The sequence below is a fragment of the Leopardus geoffroyi genome, chromosome C1 (genome assembly GCF_018350155.1).
Source record: "Leopardus geoffroyi isolate Oge1 chromosome C1, O.geoffroyi_Oge1_pat1.0, whole genome shotgun sequence".
NCBI classification, from domain to species: domain Eukaryota; kingdom Metazoa; phylum Chordata; class Mammalia; order Carnivora; family Felidae; genus Leopardus; species Leopardus geoffroyi.
The window spans coordinates 151,441,246-151,462,586 of NC_059328.1; the positions used below are offsets into that span (position 1 = coordinate 151,441,246).

A 21,341-nucleotide genomic window follows, 5' to 3' on the forward strand; every position below is an offset into this window, starting at 1 on the left:
TTGGTTAGATAAATTTCCATACCACATTTACATTTGGAGATTCATAGTGTATATTGGCATATTAAAGAATCTAAGTAGTGCTGTATGGTTTTTTTTTAAGTTTAATTTTCTTTAATCAGAATTTTCTTTCCTTTTTTTTTAAGTTTATTTTTATTTATTTTGAGAGAGAGAGAGAGAGAGAGAGAGAGAGAGAGAGAGAGAGAGAGACAGCGCATATGGGGGAGGGGCAGAGAGAGAGGGAGACAGAATCCCAAGCACACTTCACTCTGTGAGCACAGAGCCCAATGGGGGCTCAAACTCATGAACCCTGAGATCATGACCTGAGCTGAAGTCAAGAATCAGATGCTTAACTGACTGAGCCAGCCAGGCTCCCCAATCCAGTATTTTCTAAACTCTTCGCCTTACAAGGCTCTTTGTCACATAATATTGTGAAAAACATGTATTCCATATGACATTCTTTTGGAAACTGGTTGATTTCATGCTTTGAGTTACTAGGGGCTGCTGGATTTGAGGAACTAAAAAGAACACATGTCCAGACTGGGAAGGGAGGGACCCTGTGAGACCCAAGGTTTTGCTCCAGACCTTTGGTGTCTCTCTAAAAAAGTCTAATTTGTTGCCGTCTGTGAACAACCACTGATGAGGGTCATGTGAGGTCAGCCTAGGATTTCTATAGAAGGTGGTTTTTTTTCACAGCAGGCAGGGTATCTTTTCCTCATGCAGTAAGAAGAGTGCTGTTTTCTCACTTGAAACTTTCTTTGACTTGGCCTATAATTTATCTCTGCTTCTATTTGGTTGTGTTTCTAGCCCTGGGAATATTTTAGAGAATTCTGGACATCACTTAAAATTGGTGCCATTTTAAAATGCAAACAAAGCACCCAGCATTGTACGCGCCCTGATATTGAAGGCCTTTCTAGTCATTTGGAAAGATATCTGCCAAATACACAGACTGCCTTCATTTATTCAACCAGTATTTATTGAGTGGGCACCAAGTGTCAGGCCCTGCTTGACTCTTGGGGAAACAGTAGCAGATGAATGGTCAAGAATCGTCATCCTCATAAAACTTATATTCAAGTAGAATAGAGGTTGGGGGGCAAAAAATAAAGGCACAAGTAATATGGGATAGTGTTTTAGATGGTGAAAAGTGCAATAAAAACAAAAAGCAAAAGAGGATGAGGGTACTCTGAGTGGATGGAAATAGAAATTTTATTTTATTTTTTTAAGTTTATTTATTTTGGGGGGGGGGAGAGAGAGACAGACAGAGAGAGTGAGTGGGGGAGGGGCAGAGAGAGAGAGAATCCCAAGCAGACTCCACACTGTCAGTGCAGACCTGACGTGGGGCTTGAATTCACAAACAGATTATACCTGAGCTGAAACCAAGAGTTGGACGCTTAACTGGCTGAGCCACTCAGGTGGCCCAGAAATTTTAAATACAGTAGTCAGCAAAGGCCTGAGTAGGTGACATTTAAACAAAGGAGGGAAAGAGTTGTACCATGTAAAGGAACATCATAGGCAGAAGGCAGGCCAAATACGAGGCCCTGAGGCAGCAAGCCCAGAGTGTTCCAGAATAGTCGGGAGACCACTGCTTGTGGCCAGAGTAGAAGGAGCAGGGCTGTAATGGCAGGAGATGAACTTGGAGGGTGAGGGCAGGGACAGAGCCTATGGTCCACCTACCAGGCTTTCTCTGTCTTTTTAATGTTTGTTTGTTTGTTTGTTTGTTTGTTTGTTTGTTTGTTTTGAGAGAGAGAGACAGACAGACAGAAAGCAGGGGAGAGGCAGAAAGAGAGAGACAGAGAATCCCAAGCAGGCTCCATGCTGTCAGCATAGAGCACAATGAAGGGCTCGAACTCACAAACGGCAAGTGACCTGAGCTGAAACCAAGAGTCAGATGCTTAACTGACTGAGCCACCCAGGCACCCCTGCCAGGCTTTTTTTTTCTGAGTGTGTGAGAGCCACTGTAGAGTCTGAGCAGGAGACTGAAGTTGATCTGCTCGGCTACGAATGTAGGGGCAAGAGCCCAAGCAATAAACACACAGAAACTCATCTCTGTAATTTGAAATGAATTAGGAGAACTCTAGCCAAAACCAGTGTCTATGTAACTAGATCTTTTGTCAAGGTTTTTGTTTTTCATAGATTTTAAAAAAATAATTGAGAGAACTATTTACTTCTTAATTTTTAACTGTGAAAAATACTGTACAAAGGTATAAGACTGTCCTATATTTAGTTTCTATCACTAGATAACTGCAATTACTTAATTTTTTTAAATTTCATTTTGGGTAAACTCCTATCTAGAGATGATCCATCTGTGATCAATATCTCCGATGAAATGTCAAAGACTGCCTTGTGGAGGAACCTTCTGATGACTGCCGATAACTCAAAAGATAAGGAGTCAAGCTTTCCTTCTAAAAGGTTTGAATTCCAAAATAATGTGAATTTGTACTGATTCCAATCATTTTATGACATGAATCTATTAGGGAAAGAATAGTATTGGCTTCCATTGAATTTAGGTCTAAAATATTTCAGAAAACTCTTTTTAAAAGTAGGCAGAAATTGTAATTGGCACATTTGTTGGTATGTTTTTCAACATCTCCCTTTCAGATTAAAAGCTTATTCCAAAACTATGACAGTGGGGAGAATGGTGCTGTAAATGAGTCCCAATGCAGGCCACTTTCGGACATTCATTTGGCCTACTCTTTTGCAATAAAGTTCCATTATATTCACTCATCACCCACTTCCCAGAACCCTCTTAGATATCTGCCCACATTTTGCACTCCCCCATTGTCCTTTCTTAAGCCCCATATGCACATGCAATGGTGATTTTGCACTTAGTATATTTCCAGGTTCCTGTTCCAACTCCCTGAAAATCTTCCCTAACTTCCTTACTCCAAAACTTTCAGCTCCAGAAAGTTCTATGCATTCATATTTCTCTGTATGCAAACATTACAAACCACTCCTATAGTTGTGGATGCTAAGTTGTAAATGCATGCTGGGGAAGAGTGTGTCCTTAAATATGAAGAGTCATCACAGGATTTCCAACTGAATTTTCCAGAATTTATAAGCGTTCAAACCATCCAGTCTTCTTAGATACTGATTTGAAGAAAAATCTCTGTGTTATGCTAATAGCTCTTCTTATTAAAGAGTGATTGAGGGATTTGGGACAGTGTTTAGTTATTAAGTTCCTTTATTTTCATGACCTTAAATTAACTTTTTCTACTTAATTTTTATATTACATTTTTGTCATAAGCTCCCCTTCCTAATCACTCTAGAAGCTGATTCCCCAAAGGTAAGACCCTCTCCCTCAAACCTATTCCTTGGTTGTATTTCCTGTGTTAAATGGTGTCTTCTAGAAACCTGGTCAGCCTATGTTCTCTGTGTGAGTTTTGGGGAGGCAAAAGGCATGGAGAGGCTTGGGCTTAGATCCAGTATCGGACTGAGTGTTTATGGTGTTCCTATAACTACTCAGCTCTTTAAGAAGGTTGGAAGCTTGAGTGAACTTTTTTTCCTACATGACTTACACAAATACATCATATATAAATCAACAAATCGCACAGCACCATATTTAGTGATGACATCAAATTTCTATATTGGAAAAAAAGAAAATTTATCCTTGAATTAAGAAATTGCAAAGCTGGGAGCTTCCATTTATGCACCACATGCTTCCAAACCTGCAAGCTTTATCTGGCTTCATGAGAAATATTTGGAAACATGGGCTCAGAAAAGATGATACATTAGACTTACAGAATATCTCTTGTTGCTGGTTTTTGTCACCCCAAAATGGCATGCTGCTTCAATGTCATCTCTATCCCAAAAAGACAAACAGTGGATGTGCACAGTCTTCTCATCCCAGAAATCTGGAATTAGTCACCTCTCTCTCTCTCTCTCTCTCTCTCTCTCTCTCTCTCTCTTTCTCTTTCTCTCTCCCTCCCTCCCCCTCTCCCTCTCCCTCCCCTCTCTCCCTCCCTCTCCCTCCCTCCCCCTCTCCCTCTCTCCATCCTTAACAACTGCTTCTAACACTTAGTCCAAAGGAGGTTAATATAAGTTACTCAGTAGGCTCCCTCAAAGACTTCTGATTGATGTTTTCTGTCTTGTAACAGGGCTTTAAAATCTTCATGTATTTCTTTGCTTGGCTCAAACAGAAGTCATATTTTATTCTAAAACATGCTTTATCTTCCTTCCCCAAAGATCCCCGCTACAGTCTGATAGAGTCATCCTCACAGTAATTCTGTTTTGGTCTTGGAAGAAAATCAGAATTATGAGAAGGGTAATTTCTTAAACCCATTGAAATATGTGCTTATGGACTCGTTCACATTAAAAATATGGCATTTCTCTGATTTTTTTTTTAAAAAAATGGGAACTCCAGGTTTATGAGCTCAAAATAAAATGCCAGCCATGAGAATATGTAGAAAATTTGAGACAACCAACTTATAGATTGCTTTTCTTCCTGTACTAAATGGAGCCATAGTACAAACTCCTTCTCTGCTTTTCTTTGGTTCAAGCAAAAAATTTTATGTCATAGTATTTTAGGTACTCCTTAAAGTAAATAGTATAGTCAGGTGATGCTTTTCACCACAAAAAAAAAAAAAAAAAAAAAAAAAAAAACTAGTTGTTGTAAAACAATGTAGTGTGCTTTAAGCAGGTTCGGTTTTAATTAGGACCATCCTTTATATTTTGATACAACCACTTGTTTCTTACTCTTTATTTTTATTTTTATTTTTGTTTACATTTATTTATTTTTGAGAGACAGAGAGACAGAGTACAAGTGGGGGGAGAGGCAGAGAGAGAATGAGACACAGAATCTGAAGCAGGCTCCAGACTCTGAACTGTCAGCACAGAGCCTGATGTGGGGCTCGAACTCCCAAACCATGAGATCATGACCTGAGCCAAAGTTGGATGCTTAACAGACTGAGCCACCCAGGCACCCCTGTTTCTTACTCTTTGAACATACCTTCCTCCTAACATGAGATTCAAACTATTGTGCAATGAAAGTTTACCTTTAGATGGATTGTCTGTAGCTTTCCATGTGAAAAATTCCTCTTGGTTAATGGTTAATGTCTTTCATCTTTATAACAGTGAAACTTGGCAGAGTGTGTGGCTTCCAGAAATCCAAAAACCACCAACACTAATAACAACAATACCCTCCCAAAGCCATTGCTTTTTCATGGTGTGTCTGTTGAAGGTATTGAAATCTGATGACCAAGAACTCTAACAGTGTTGTGCCTACTAGAGTATCTCTTGGTGCATAAAACTAAACTAAACTAAACCCAAACCTAAAGACCCATTTACCAGGGTCTGTATCTCTTGAGGCCTAAGTTGGCTTCCTTGTAGTTTTTGACACGGCCCCTCTCCTTATTCTCCATCCTGTCCCTTGTTATTGGTCCTGTATGCCTATTAGAGAAGCTTAGATGCTTTTCTACAGTGCAGTTGGGAATAGCACTTGTATTTTATCCATCATTTCATCCACTGTTCGTTGTCAACAATATTTTATCTCGCCTGATTGAAAGAAGGATATCAGAACTCACTGAAAATTTGACCACACCTGCAGGATGTCTAATTTGATCCTTGTTCAACAGTGCTGCGCATACATGTGACAAGGTCCTCTGTGGCTTCTTGAACTGGATTGGCAGAAATAGGTCTCGTTAAAAACCACACATTGCATCAGAATAGGCGAACAACTGACACCGAGATTGACATTTCTTGGGAAGGTACCTGGCAACATTAGGAAAAACAGTGCTTGGTGTTGCCTTGGTGGCAGAGGCTAGGCTCTGGGACCATCTTCTCTGCTCCCCTCTGGCCGCCCACTTCCACCACCTTCTTCTATCCTGGATTCTCCTCCTTTGCTGTGATTTCCTAGGCCTATGCCCTGTCATGACTTCTTGGTAAATGTTGTTTGCAACAACTATTTTGGTGTGATCGAAATATAACAGTTTCATAGATCACTAGTTGGCAGCATGAAGGTAGTGGGTCATGTTCTGCTCTCTCCTGAAATATTCCTTTAGATTTTAAAATGTGACTCCTCCAGGGGCAGGGCACTGTCTCATCTCTCTTGTATCCCTTGGTCTTTGCAGAGTACCTGGTACCCAACAGCTATGTAATACGTATCTACTGCAATAGCGCATCATAGATGTGCTACATATTTAGTAAATATGTATATTTATTACAATGAAAGTTTAGAGCTTATTGGAATCGTGAAAAATGAATGTAACAAGGAAATAAAGACAGTAATAGGCATACAGTAAGAAGATGGGTTCAAGTCAATAATATTTTTCATAGGAGTTTTGAGCTGGTTATAAAATTTCTGCTTTATAAGTTTGTTGAAATCTGACACCAAAACCACCAGTTTTAGAGAGGGAAAAAAGCCCTGATCATTTAATCGGTTATTGTTTTGTAACCAAACAACCAGTAGGACCAAAGCAGGACATCAGGAAGAAGCATTATCTGTGAATTAAGTCAACATTCTGAATCTTTTCTCACCGCTTGGTGACTAATAGTGCCACTGGGAATGTGCTCATTTATAAAAAGCTTATGGAACTTAGCATTATGCACACAGGAACCGTGCCAGTGTGTCTGCATCCCTAGGGTCTCCTGCAGATGGGCTCTTGTAGTCTATCTTTCAAAAGATAGGGCCCCACTGCGATTGAGAATGCCAGCTTCAGAATCCTGGCCTTCGAGCTACCAGAGAATTTGGGGACTCATATAGTTCAAATTTACAGATGAGGAAACCAAGCTGCAGAGAGATTAAACAACTAGTCCGAGGTCACAGAGTTCCTTCTTGGCTTCCGGAAACTGAACCTAACCTTCCAGTTCCAAGTCCAGGCTTCCTCCGCTGCCCCATGCCTTCCTTCCCTTTTTCACTGGCTTTGTCTGGCGGAAGAGAAGAGACGAGGAGCCAGGTAAAGCCCAAGGAAAAGTTAATTTGAAAAGTAGGATAGCAGCCACTTGTCATATGAAAGGCACTTAAAGTAGAAGGAAGTGAGTCATGCAGATAGAGGAGTTAAAAATACAGAGTTAAGGCTCTCAACACATCATGTGCACACTGTCATCTCTTCTTGTGGAAGGAGAAAAGGCAAGGGAGAAAAGTTGCTTTGCTCTGACCTGTAAGTAGTGCGTGCTGAGAAGTGTGGCAGGCATAAACCCGGGTGCCATAGACGCTCGCTCACACCAGCTCGCAGTGCTGGCAGCGTGCCACGGACGGCAGAAGCTGCAGCACTTCTTACCTGATGGCGCCGGGTGGTGGTGACAACTGAGAAGGGCTGTTTCGAGCTTGAATCGGAGGAAAAGCAATTTGAAAAACACACTCGTAGAATGTGTCTAAGTTGTTGACCACTAAGAAAGCTGAGCAGGAGGCCGCATAGAAAGGGGGGGTGGGGTGGGGTGGGGAGGAGGCTTTAACTGTCACTTTATTACTTGGAGAAGAGTTCTAAAACCAAGGATTTCCCCACTGTCAACTATCTCATAAATTTAGGTTAAGGGAAGAAGTGGCCAGTGAAAGTGTGTGGGTTCTTCCAGCTCGGGGCCCCAGAGGCCAGTTGCCACTCACCCCTTGTATCAGTCGCAGGGAGGGACAGGAGAGGCCCCACGTGGGGGCGACGCTGCCCTGTGCTGGGGGTCACTGGGGAGTAAGCCATTCTGTGCACCCCCCGCCCCTGCCCCGAAGCCTGTATTCTTGCTGTGAGCTTCTCGCACGTGAGCACACTGTTAGAGTTTTCCATGAAAACCGTCAACATGAGAGTAGGAAAAGTGATCTTTGGGAAAATACCAAAAAAATACCCCACGAAGACAGAAGTGGTAGAGTTTTGTTACCAGCTTGCCCGCTGATAAGGTTAATTGGATAGCAGATAAAAAAACAGAAGTCACTTGGGAATGAGTTCATTACAGAAGCAGTGAGGTAAAGCATTGTTCCTCTGATGGACAGGGTGACGGTCAGTCTGCACAGGTGTGTGGAGGGTGGCGTGTGGGGTGACTGCCTCCCCGACGACAGCGGAGATGTGTCTTTCCAACAGACCATGACATAGTTCTCACCAAAAATCAGGATCTAGTCTGTGCACAAAGGATGAGCCACTCGAGCGAGCCCTGAAATACCTACCGTGACATCCCTTTGGTGTCATTACGATGTCAGTGCTTTCTCAGTCGGGGCAGGACTGGCATTTTCAACAATTAGCAGTAATTCCTTTGCCCAAATGAGGACCATGGTATTAATCTTGCATGCTTTTGGAACTGTTTAACAATGTCTGATTTTTGTGTTTTAGTTACTGTTGTTTGAATTTCTCCCTTTCTGCAGTTCTTGGTTTCCATCACACCGAGTGCAGGGGGTTGTAATTGTTGCTATCTAGCTATGCTTCGCAGCATGAAAGAGCAATGCTAAGGGCCCATGTGGTACTTTGGGGCTGATGGGTTTTGTGTCTGAGCAAGCAGACCTCACCGTCTCCGTGCTGGATTGCAGTAATACATTTCCCCTCTTCTTCCCCCTGTAGCACTGAAAGCCGAAAAGAGAAGAAAGCGGACTCAGGGAAAGGTGTTGACAGGGAGACTTGTCTATGACTTGATCTTCAATTTATTTTTTACATATATATGAGAAGAGCACCACAATTATTAATAAAACTGCTTTGATCATGTATTGTAAATTCTGTCTCTCATCCCAAATCCACCTTCACACTGTAAGTAGTGCAATAATTTGTTTCATTTCTGTGTTTAAACTTCTGAACAGTGAGATACCCTTGTGAGCATATACAATAGCTAATGCAAGAATCTGTGTTGCTCCTTGCTGTATGTTAGACATTTGTAAACACTGGATTCTCATCGTTGGTTTTATGAGAGCAATAGCTTTCTTAAAGAGATGTCATATTTACCTAGTTTGTATTTTCCTACTTTAGTGACCTGAAGCTACCTGGTCATTTCATTCAGAAGAATTTTGAAAGGTAGTCTTACTTCTTTTTATTTTTTTTATAGCTTAGCGTTAGTGACTTCTTTCAGAAGACCCCAATCAAAAAGTTTGTTTGGAAACATTTTTTAATAATTGTATTTATGCATTTCCTTGATTTATTACGATACATTTAATACGTAAGAGTTTATATATCTAACTAAAACTTAAAGTCATTTGAAAAAATACATAGAACCTGTTCACAACTTGTTTAAAAGAATCAGAAACTAATGCAAAGAGTCAAGTAGTGGTCGGTTAGTGATTCAAGTTGTGATTACACCATCAAATACTAGGCTTGTATGAAATACTTCCGGAAAACTTTGTAAGTTTTGTGAGATTTTCAGTATAAATCTTTATCAGAAATATGCTGTTAAATTTCTCTCCCATTAAAAACAAATGTTTTCCAAATGAACCTATTATACACACTCGTGGAAGGCCACATGGTGAATCCTCGTACGTGAAATTTCACTCCCCAGTTACTCTGCTGCTAAAGGTCACGTACTGCTTAATGCTGCTTCTGAATCATGTTCTAATGTTAGGCTGACAGGTCTCCAACTGTAATTTTTTTCCTTCTGCAAAGCTCTTTTCCACTTTTTAATTGAATGCATGTTGTAGAAAAATAATCTTTTAAATGAAAATTTCAGATTCTGTTTGAGAGGGTTCTGTAGATATTTCAGTCCATCTGAAAGAATCCATTTTTACTGAGCTTGTACAAGAGGAAGCAAAGTTAAGAATTTCCGAGCATTACTAAAAATACAGTATTTCATTTCTTTTTAGATGAATGTGAAGTTAATAAAGATGGAATCTTATAGTGCTCTTGTTTCCTAAGAATCACCAGTGATCACCAACCTTATAATCTGCGGTGTTCTATTTTACAATAATTCAGAGCCCTGTGGCTTTTCCAAACTATTAATTACATATTTTGTGTATAACTGCATATGAACAGTGAAAAAAAAATCCTCTTGTGATTAAGCTTGTGAGGGAAATTTAAAAAACCCAACGAAGCTTCCATTAGGTTCAACATTTTGATACTTTCTGAAAATTCCTCTCACAGTCTTTTGAGGAGCCATCTCTTTTACGGAACATAAACCTAAAAACATATACAGATAATTTGCAGTTAATAAAATCTGTGTTTATAAATGCCAAGGAAAAACACAGAAGTTTTCCATTCCAAATGTGTTGCCTTTGTGTGTTTTATAATACAGATAACTACATTGTAAACATTCCCATTGTTTTATGATTTAGACTAGCTGTGCATGCCAGTCAGTCCTAAAAGCAGCCTCCTAGTGTTTTAATACATTAATAACCATTCTGTTACAAATGATCATAGTGAATTTAGACCTTCACATGATCACTTATTTGAATAAGCAATCATATCCAATGAAATTCTGTATTTCTGAGTATTTTTATAGTTATTTTGTTCTCGTGTGAATTTTAATGCTCTATGTCAATCCTAATATTTTGAAATCATATAAAATATAAGAAAAAAATGTAGTGTTATATATTTCCTCCTAATCTCCTCAGATTCCTGGTCAAAATTACTGAATATCTTGAATGTAATTTATTGCAAAGTTCAAGTAATGTGTAAATGTGACTAGGATATTGTGTTTTTCACAACTAAGAAATGTTATGTGGAAATAAATATTTATCCTAATTAATTTCCTTGCACATTTTAAATTGTGATGCAAAGTGTCTTGTCTTTTTTCTCCTTAGTGTTAGTCAGTAAATCGATGTAGAACATTTTGATTGTTTGAACGTAATATTTAAGTTTAAACACCCCTGTGAAAGAAAATTTGGTGATGCAGATATTTCAAGAGTGTTCAGACAATTTGAACCTTATGAACAGAATATTATGAGAGCTATAGTAGGATATATCTCTTCATTTTTCTTTTCTTTTTTTTTTAATTTTTTTTTAACGTTTTATTTATTTTTGAGACAGGGAGAGACAGAGCATGAACAGAGGAGGGTCAGAGAGAGGGAGACACAGAATCTGAAACAGGCTCCAGGCCCCGAGCCGTCAGCACAGAGCCCGATGCGGGGCTCGAACTCACAGACCGCGAGATCATGACCTGAGCCGAAGTCGGCCGCCCAACCGACTGAGCCACCCAGGCGCCCCATATCTCTTCATTTTTCCAGAAAGCAATGAATTGGGTGCAAATGGCATTGCTCCCAGACTGGTAAAACCTTCCAAGGTCTTTGGTAGGCTTTCCCATTATTAGAACTCCATAAACTTCAGTTTTTACCCCCCTCACACACACACACACACACACACACACACCATGGGAAAAGCATTTCCTAAAATTTCTCTCCTCCCTGTTACAATGGGTCAGATGGGACTATTTTTCTTTTGTAGCCGTCTGCCAGTATGTTATAGAAGTAATTACATTCAGAACTCGAATGTACTTTAGTATTTTTCTCTTGACTCGTGAGTATACTTTATAATTGCTACCATTTAACAGCCTTTGATACTGGGAAGTTTTTCCCTAAATTTAATCTGAATATCTCCTTGGTGTGTAGTTTAAATTCATAGCTTGATAGAAACTCTCCACTGACAATTCACAAGCCACTTCTATTTCAACACCATCCCTAGATCTAGATCTTTTAGGATTTTTCTTGGCTCTTAAAAGTGTGGCTCATTTTTTTTTTTTTTTTTTTTTTCTATCTGCACTGATCTACCTCTGTTCCTGCTTAGCTGTAGCTGTTCACTCCTGGTCACCTGATTATTTTACTATTGTTTCAAGATTGCTACCCAAATGTTCTAATAAACTATCTCATATATTCATCAGGTGAAAGGAAATGAGATTTACAAGCATTTGAAAATTGTATGAGAGCGATTTGGATATATGATTGTCTAAATTTCCATTGGGAAAGATTACTTGTAATCAGTCCCCTCGAAGAAGCCCAGTGTTCAAGGATTGCTTACTTTATTTTTGAGATCTCTTTGGTTGTTTTCCTCAGAAAGCTGCAGCTCACTGATACAACTCCAGTTCAGCTTCTGTTGGTGTACTGGCCACTACTTTTGACCTGGAACTTTGAAAAGAGCACTGTGGTGCTTGCTTCCAAGGGCACAGTAGACACATAGCTAGAGCACAATGCGGTATGTACTGAGTTGGCTGCATAATGAAAGCAGAGAATAACTTAAAGATGGAACTTTGAGTAGGGCAGAGTTTGAGGAAAATGTTATATAAGAGGTAGCATATGAATTAGGATGGAAATAGGGAAGGAAACCTACTCCAAGAGCTGCAAAGATTCTCAAACACATGCCAGTATTGAAATAAAAATGAAATAAAAAAGTAAAGCTATATGGTATAACCGGAGCCTGACATATTTGATGTATGGCATATTTGGAACCAAGCAAACAGCCCAGGATGGTGGAGTGTTAGGAGAGTAATGAAGACCTGTGAGAAAAGGTAGAAATAGATGTTGATCACTTCTATTATAAAGTGATGGTAAATTGTATATTATGATCTTTGCCCTTTGTCCATTAAAAATTTTGAGTAATGGAGAGGCATGGATTTTTGGAAAGATGAGTCTAGCAGCGCAGTGGAAGTCGACTATAGTGGGGGACAAAGTGGAATCATTTCCTTAGGGATCCAGGATGACCGCGAGGCTCAAAGCAAACACTCTGTGAGTGGTCTCTAAACTTTTATTGTGACTGAAACCCAACAGGCTGAAGCATACTCCTTAGGTATGTAGGTAACTCCAAATACAATAGTTTTACTATAAATGTTTTCATGTAGAACATTCCTTTATATGATATGTTTTGGGTTGTATCTGAAAAAAAAAAAAAAGTTCTGAAAAGCATGGTATCAGTAGTAATCCTGAGACTATGAAAGAAATGTAGGTGTAGTACAAAATTCAGCCAATGGCAGCCCGTATGAATCCAGAAACCACCTTTCCCCGCCCACATTTTCACCCCGCTCATCTCATAGTTCTTACCACGGTCTTCTCTTTGTACGTAGATTCTCTTGCTTCTGGTGTGTGTAGTTCTAGATTTCTGCCATGTGACTTATTCTTTCCATTTGTTTATAAGTTCCTTAAAAATTAGGAATAGCGTTTTATCCCTTCTTTGTAACTTTCCAGAGCCTAGGTCTGCGTTCGGATTTTTCTCCAGCTGGGAAAGGCTGCGGACAGAATCCTAAGTAAAATATATCACAAAATGCTGCTGCTCATTTTATTAAGAACGTATTAAAGATCCAAGAAAAGACTCTCGCTGGTATGGCAGTATAGAAAGAAGCAAAAGCGAATGCTTACTGAACACCCTTGTGTACCCAGCACCTGTAGACACAGACACCTAAGGTGGGGAACTGTGTAGTCTATGGAATCATCGGTGGAGTCATAAACCAAGATAAAAAGCTCAATAGCCGTGAATAGATTCAGAGGAAGGGAAGGGTGGGGGGTTGAGGGTGCCCGCATGGATACAATGCCGGCATAGTGTATGCACAAATCTTCACAGCAAGGCAAAAATTCTGTGAAGTAGGTGTTTTTGTACTTCTTTCAAATTAAGAAACTGGGGTTCAAAGAGACTAAGTAGCGCTCTTGAAAATGTTTCTCGCTTGAGTGGTGCTGCGGAGATTCTAACCCATGTCCACCTTATCCAGGCTGCAGTGCACTGAGTCTCCAGCAGGAGGCGAGGAGCGACTGCCGCCCTCCTTAACAAGGTACTCCTTCCAGGTCACGCAACCAGAATCAAGTTAAGATGAGTAATATTTCTTCTCAGTATGTTACACTTTCTTTGTGACTCATATTTTTGTGATTAACACTGGAAACCAAACTTGCCCGATGAAGTTCTTTGCTCATAAGTCACAAGTATCATGACTTTGGAGAGGAGAAGCTTCATGAAATAATCAGGGTTTTGGTTATTTGATGGGTCACGCTTCTCACCAGATACGTGTTTTAAATAATCTGTTTTAAATTGGGATGAACTGTTCAGCTGAAAGATTATGAAGAATAACAAATTTCGTTGAGCTGTGGAAGTTTAAAGTCTGTAACACTAGAGAAGATACCCTTCTCAATTTAGCAGTGGGGAAATTACTTTTTTTTATTAATTCCAGTTCTCAAGTTTAAATGTTAATATTGTCACAGGTGACATGCGGAAAGATGATAAATTTATACTGAGCACGACATTGGTCTTACTAATAATACCTTGCTCTGAGCTTTTCTTATGGGCAGTGATGGTATGCTTTATTACTTACTTTCGTCTGTCATTCTCAATCACCTATATACCTCAGACATACTGAATACACACTGCAAACCATTGAGGATGTGTGTAAAAAGGGTCTCGGACACTGCTGAAAGAACCACAAAGTTGACAACAAAATTCTCTTTATGAAAAAAGCCATCCTTGTGTTTTGGTATGTTTTTCATTTAGAACTTAGTGCATCTTAAATATTGTGCAAATCTAGTAGTTTTATAAATTGCAATTCTCACGTCAACTTAGCTCAAAAGCAGCAAATACCAAGTAGTAGCATTGGTAGCTTCAGTGACCACCTGTGAATAAGAAAGAAAATGCCTGGAATGACATGACATACAGCCTGACGTGATGACTGATCTTTATGGTGGTGGCTTTAGAGGATGAACTGATCTATGCCTTCTGTTTGCGAAGGCATGGAGGTATATCATCCTTTTTAGCAAGGTTTCCAAAAATGTCCATAAATAATTTTCAAGTGACTTTCTAAAAATCTTGAGCAAAACGTAAAAGCAAACTCTGGATCTGTAGAAGAGATGTGACTGTCGCTCCTTTCCTTTGGTGTATGTGCTGCTCCTGGGCACTGCTGAGCTCCAACAGGTTGTGTGTGATAGGAATCTTAGCATCCGTGCACCTGCTGAGGCCGCAACTGTCAATGGCAGGCAAGTCTTCACATTTTGGTACTGCACTTCGTTTCTGTGTGTCTCCAGCTTAGCCTCAGACGAAGTTTATCTCTAAGTTATTTGTCAACGTCTTTACCTTCTTTTCCCATAAGCCAATTTAAAACTCTTATTGGAGAGTAACTCTTGCCCTAGGAGGGCCAAATGAAATCTACTTTAACTTTTGTAACCCTCATTATATGAAAGATACATGCTAGAATTTTTTATTCCTTCTGAGCGCCAGAGAAAACATTTAACATGTTTAGAAACTACTGTTGTACTATATCAGATGTTACACAGGGGTCTTAATATCTGTGTAGTATCTGATACTATATAACACCTACTATTGTATAAAATAGTCTGATTTCTGTAAAATATCTGAGATTGTGCAATTTCTGATGTTAACATCTGATATTGCCAAATGGTCTGAATATCTGTACAACATCTGATATTGCACAATATTTGGTTTCAATTAAAAGAATTTCTACTTGTTTTTGTGACTATTAATTCAGTACAGGGTGTGGACATATGATCTATGACTACTGTTTCTAGATATAGAACTCTGCAGGGATTGGCCCATTCATGATGATTGAACTCTATTAAGAAATAGAATTATGACAGGGGCTTTATAGGTTTGAAGGTCGATTTATGTCTCTAATGGGTGACTGGGGTTTGAGACTTAAGGTGAAGCTCTTCAATGACATGGTCCCGAAGTACAACTGAAGCTGAATTTCACAACCCTCTGTCCATTCCTATGTGTGACTCACTGGTCTTATGTTGAATTGATAGATTTTTTCCATTTCTTCTACTTTTAGATTTTTATGCTGGAGCTCACTCTGAGATAACTTTTTCCAGCAAATGGTCTGAAGCTAAGTCTGAGTTCATAAAATCAATTTTTTTTAAATGAGGCCATTTTGCAGGTAACGGAACAAAAAAAAATCACATTTCCTCAGTTATCTGTTAGGCTAAATTCAGCATCTGAAATCTATGCTTTCATTAATATAGATGTGTCAGCCACAAATAATTCAACCCTTAAGTAATTGAATTTTTTCTTAACCTATACTGGGATGATATTGTTGATGTTATTTGTTCCTATAATATGAGCGTCATCGTAGTTGCCTGGAATAAAATTATAAGTTACATAAAAAATAAAAATTATTTGGGTTCTTCAAATGCTATATATATGTGTGTGATAACAGAAATTATATATGTATTACATAAAAACCCTATGAACTGCTTAATTTAACATATTTTTATGTATCTGGCTTTTTTTTTTTTTTTTTTTTAAACAAAAACTGAACTCTCTCCATGTTTACAAGGCAGTCTGGGATAACAAGCAAAATAAACAAGAGCCTTTCTGGATAAGCGTGTCCATATGCCAGTGTGGTTTAGGTCTCATTCAAGACACAAAATGCATTACCTCTGAAAAAATGAAGGAACATTTATTCGACGACCAGGATAAATTCCACAGGATGTAGAACGGGAATAATAATACATCACTTTGTGGTTTATTTTCAGTTTTTTTTTCCAACATTTATTTTTGGGACAGAGAGAGACAGAGCATGAACAGGGGAGGGGCAGAGAGAGAGGGAGACACAGAATCGGAAACAGGCTCCAGGCTCTGAGCCATCAGCCCAGAGCCCGACGCGGGGCTCGAACTCACAGACCGCGAGATCGTGACCTGGCTGAAGTCGGACGCTTAACCGACTGCGCCACCCAGGCGCCCCATCTATTTTCAGTTTTTAAAAACAAGTCCAAGGAAGTTAAAATCCCCTTTTAATTAAGACGCTCAGAGAAATGACATGAGAAAAACTGATGCAAGGACTCCTTCAGGTTAGAATATGTGATACAAATATGTTCATCTTTTAACAGGGCAAGCTGATGTGCTCACATCTCAGTTCCAGGCTGCCTCCCTCAGCAGGAAACATCAGTATTTTATGAAGCCCGTTGGCAGTACTTTCCCCTCACTCTAGCTGTGCTTTCGTAGCACCTGTGGCCATAACCAGCACCTGCGGGCCTTGCTTTGTTGCCAGTTTCCTTCTCATTTCTTTGGAGTCTATTCAACTGCTGTGGTTTTACTTAGAAGTCGGTGCTTGCATTTATGATTTCCTGAGACTGGTTAAATAATCTTTCTCAGAAAACCGTGCCCATCTAGCTGTGAACAGCTCTCCTCCAAGAGTTGCTGACCGTAGTCTGGTCGGGTCATTGGGCTCGGACTTGACTTCCCAGCCATGCCTCCTCACTTCTTTCCCTAACCCTCCCTCTCTCACCCCCGCTTCAGGGACATCACTGCGTTCCCTTTAAAGAAGAGAGCACGCGTGGGCTGGTCCAGTTAGAAAAAGATGAACGCTTCCCAGGGAACCTATGCAGAACTCCCATACGAACAACTCCTAGTTGTTGTTTCAGCAACTGATGTGGTAATGATTTTAAATAATAAACAGAAACAGACGGAATACTTCAAACTTGCGGAAGTCTGTCGTGAAGACAGAAGTCCCTTCTTAGGGTTATAGATATGAAATTTGGGAACAAGAGTAACGCTGAATTTCTCGATTTGCGTGTCCTTTTTTTTTCCACGATCATCATAACAGTGCAGCTTTGAGACAGAACAAAAATGCCTTTCAATGAGGTTTGGCAAGCCGTTTGAGGTGCTAAGGTAAAGAGAAGCATTGTTTTATGAAGTGGCTCATGTGGGTGTATATGTGTTGGTGCGCTGGGCCGCTGGCAATTCCATGGTCTTCGTCCGTATACCACTGCAGAGGAAGAAAAAGGTCAGAAGTAGGAAGCCAGTTGTCTCCTTTTTTGTAAAATAAATAATTCAAATAAGCTCTCAACAAGCATACGTAGAATTAAAACGTTATTTTAAGGATATACACATGTTCTAATGAAACTATCCAAGTCCATTTTAAGATCTGGCTCAAAGGCCCCAGAACCACCTCATGCATAGGAAAGAATGTTTATCCCACTAAGCACACTAGTTTTAATTAAGTGTTATCAAGTGTCAGATTACTCCTACACTGCAGTGAGAGAAACGATATTAGAATAAATGAGTTTGTTAAAAGCACTTGTATGCACTCCTATGTTACCAAGGCGCTAGAAAAATCTATTTCAATATTTCGTATATGTTTAACGGGAGGTCAAAAGTCAAATGTATTATTTGCAAACACACTTTGATTTTTCACCGGAATTTTCTATCTGTGTGTCTGATAGTTATGAAAGAGCTGACCCGAGGCAAAAATTTATCAATTCATCCTATATTAAATAAGTGGGAAGTCACTACCGGGCAACCATAGAGTATGGAGACATAAATGAACTTTAAAAAATTGCCTAATTAAAGCATTGTGTCTCTTCTTTGAATAGTAGACAAATAAACCTCGACCTCTTAAAAGAATCTGACCCAAAAGATATATACCAGGTTTGGGGTTTGTTTTTTTCATTTGTTTGTTTTTGGTATCAAATAACTGCTCCACTCCCATATGGTGGGCACCCTTTGAACTGATCATAGAGCAAAGGGTGTGTGTGTGTGAGAAGACAGTGAGGGAAAGCAGGTTTTCTAGCTGATACAGGCAAGAAAGCGATTTACACAAAAATATTTAGTGTAACACACACATACACGTACATATAAATATACACACATACATACATATTTATACGTTGGTTATATACACACACAGTCTCTTTTTCCTTCTTGACCTGAAAAGGTCTATTGCAGAAAATGAATTTCACTTAATATCTAGAAGCATCCTTCTATATAGGCAACAACAGCTCTAGCCATTTCAAACTCCACAAAACAAGCCTAACTGTTCATTACCTGTGGCTGTTCAACAAAAGGTAACGCAGCCATGCTGATTATTAATGTCCCACTGGTGTTAGAATGGCTAGTAATACATCCTAGACAGAAATGGATTTCCATACTGGAGCTGAGCTATTATCATGCTGGTTCCACTTTAGAATTAGTCTGCCACACATTTACTAAGTGATTACTTTTGAATCAAAACAGGGAGAGACTGAACAACCACATGGATAGGAGAGCAGTGTTTTGACACTCCCCAGATACGCAATATTGTGCTTCTCAACCCCCAAGTCTCTAATAGTATCGAACACTACTCTGCCTATGGCTTTTAAGGATATCACTTCCAGCTTCTTATTGGAAAAATAAAAACCCTTTTAATTCTGTCCCTGTGTCCTGGGGCTGCTTGAGGAGAAGGAGCCCAGAGAGGGGCAACTAGACCCCACCAGCAAGTTCCCTCCGTTTCCACCAAGTTTTGCTGTACCATTGCTTGGAAATCCACTCCGGCATCCACCAGGGCTTTGGAGATCTGAGCTGACTGCTGAAAGTGAACGTTATCTGCAGAGAGAGAAAGGAATCATAAAGTAACTAATAGCAGCTCCTTTTCTGATAGGAAGGGTGGGAAAGGCACAAGAAGAAAGGGACTATTTGAAGTTCTAGGACTTAGCATCCCATTTAGCCCAAGACAAGTGAGTTGTGGAAAGCAACACTGTTTTATTGAAGTAAATGTAACAGTCTTGCCCCTCATGCTTTTGTTTTGTCAGTAGTGAAATTGCAAACCTGTCTGTGATACTAAAAAGTCTAATTAACTGAAACTCACCATCTGCTGTTCCATGAATAAGGAGGTACTCAACTTGTTTAAAATTTTCAGCTCTGCTCATGACTGTTGAATTCTGGAATTGGGAAAAAGAATGTCATTATTCAAAAAAAGATCTGCCATAAACTGATTTTTCACTTCAGTTTACAAAATAAAATGTTTTCAGCTGGGGCCCCCTTTGATACAAAATATAGCAAACCGATATTTAAGCAAATGCTGTCTCCATGCATGGCAGAATGCACAGCATGCCCTGTGCCTGGGAGACAGGACTGGAAAGGGAGGATGTCACATCTTCCCTGCACACGCAGGCAGAGGGCACCTGCCACCAGGGCTGCAGGCAAAACCCCTTGAGTCCCAGATCCCAGATTGGCTGTGTCCTATGCATTAGCACAGGGCAGAGTCTCATATTAGCAATGTATGTTCCATGGGCTTATGCTGTAGTTCAGCCAAAAAGTGTATTGCCATGGCAACCATGTGTCACATGGTGCCATACATGCTACATTTCAAAGAGCCTGTACATAGCATTTGCAACTGAACATACTCTGCAATATGTCACATGAACTTTGGTCCACATTGCTAGGCAATGAATGAGGAGCAAGTACTACCTCTTTTGGAACAGATGTTTCAAGCCTAGGCAAATGTAACATATGGGAGGGGAAAGGGGTGAAAAAGATCAAGAGTGGCCTCAGAAAATCAGTGGGTTGTTGTTATCTGCCTCACTCTGTATTAGGGAAAATCCTGCTATTGGATCAAGCCATTCCCAAATCAGCCAGAGAAATAGGGCAAAACATTGAGAGGTTAGCTTTTTGAAGACTGGCCTCAGGCAGGCAGGACTTCTAGGATGGGGGCGGGGCCTTCATGGTCTTCTCCTCTTGGTTTGGGGACGTTTACAAAGCTGGGATGAAGGTACAAGTGTCACACAGACATCCTAGTGCCTTTGGGAGGGGGGTGAGCTGGAGTTGGCTTCTATTGTCTCCTTATGGGTCGGACCGAGGAAGGGCCAGTCGTCTTCCCATAGCTTCCAAAATCATCCAGCTATGTCTTCAGCATCTCGGGAAGTCAAAGTCAACGTTACCAGTGCCAAGGTTTGTATTCCACAGGCATCTTTGTAGCTAACACCAGCTTCGTATTTTTTGATGGGAACCCCGAAGGGGATGGGTCTAATGTGAGAGGCTTTGTGTTCTATCCCGTTTCAACATCGGTGAGCTGTGCACCTGGAGGGATGCTGCTCCCTGAATCCTGTTTTCTGTGAAATGGGAATATTTCTAAACACGCTGCTCTGCTCAATCCTGCCAACATTCCTGTGAAAGAGGTCTGTAGAAACCCTCCTTTCTCCATACAGGCTCCCAAATTCAGAAGTGAGCAACTTGCACTAGGTTACACCTGTAGGACGTGTCCGCTGGGCACGGGGTCTGACGGCGGAGGCTTTCGCTTGCCTTGCCGGGCTGAGGCCACTAAAATTCCCAGCAGCTCATGATGTGGTCTTCCAGCAGAGGAGCAGGGAGAAACAGGCTGTTAAGTGACGGTCGTGGAATCTGTAACGCGCAAGGACACCGGGTATCCTTCGCGCTGGGTTCCCACGCCTTCTCAGGCTGAACTAAGCGAGAGGGAGCTGGTCTGCACAGCCCTGTGAGACTCGGCAGGCGTGTTTTCCCACGAGGCCGCTGATGCGGAGCCCTGAGCGGTTTCCTCTCGCCAGAGAGGGAAGGGTCGAAATCACTCTCCCCGAAGCACAGAGTAGGATTCAAAGCTTGAGGAGCTGGAGGCTGGGGCTTGAACACTGCCCGCGAACAGGGAACGGCCGGCCGGGTAACGGGAGCCCCAGGCCCTGGCGCTCCCGTCGGCGTCCCCCTGAGCAATCCTTGCTGCCAGCCCTGCTCATGCCCGGCGGCTTCCTCCACCTCGGGCCGCCCCCCATGAAATCCAGCGCTCTGCTCACCCACCGCGCTCAACTTCGCCGCCGAGACCTGACCCAC

General features: G+C 40.7%; 2 protein-coding genes across 9 annotated transcripts in view; one reads left to right on the plus strand and one right to left on the minus strand.

Annotated features, from left to right (window-relative positions):
• Positions 1-10,591, plus strand: part of SLC4A10 (solute carrier family 4 member 10) — a 299,064-nt gene extending 288,473 nt beyond the window's left edge. For 5 of the 7 annotated variants that reach the window (XM_045480001.1, XM_045479999.1, XM_045480004.1 and 2 more), the window contains 2 exons: positions 2,290-2,406; positions 8,469-10,591. In XM_045480001.1, the coding sequence (XP_045335957.1) occupies positions 2,290-2,406; positions 8,469-8,535 (184 nt within the window). In that variant the 3' untranslated portion in view covers positions 8,536-10,591. Of the gene's footprint in view, positions 1-2,289; positions 2,407-3,241; positions 3,281-8,468 lie in introns of all 7 variants that reach the window. The other 2 variants (XM_045480002.1, XM_045480003.1) reach the window with 2 other exon arrangements.
• Positions 10,592-16,520: 5,929 nt separating this feature from the next.
• The window catches only part of DPP4 (dipeptidyl peptidase 4), a 109,910-nt gene continuing 105,089 nt past the window's right edge, over positions 16,521-21,341 (minus strand). For both annotated transcript variants that reach the window (XM_045480008.1, XM_045480007.1), the window contains 3 exons: positions 19,369-19,441; positions 19,033-19,106; positions 16,521-17,511 (listed from right to left, as the gene is read on the minus strand). In XM_045480008.1, the coding sequence (XP_045335964.1) occupies positions 17,410-17,511; positions 19,033-19,106; positions 19,369-19,441 (249 nt within the window). In that variant the 3' untranslated portion in view covers positions 16,521-17,409. The remainder of the gene's footprint in view (positions 17,512-19,032; positions 19,107-19,368; positions 19,442-21,341) is intronic.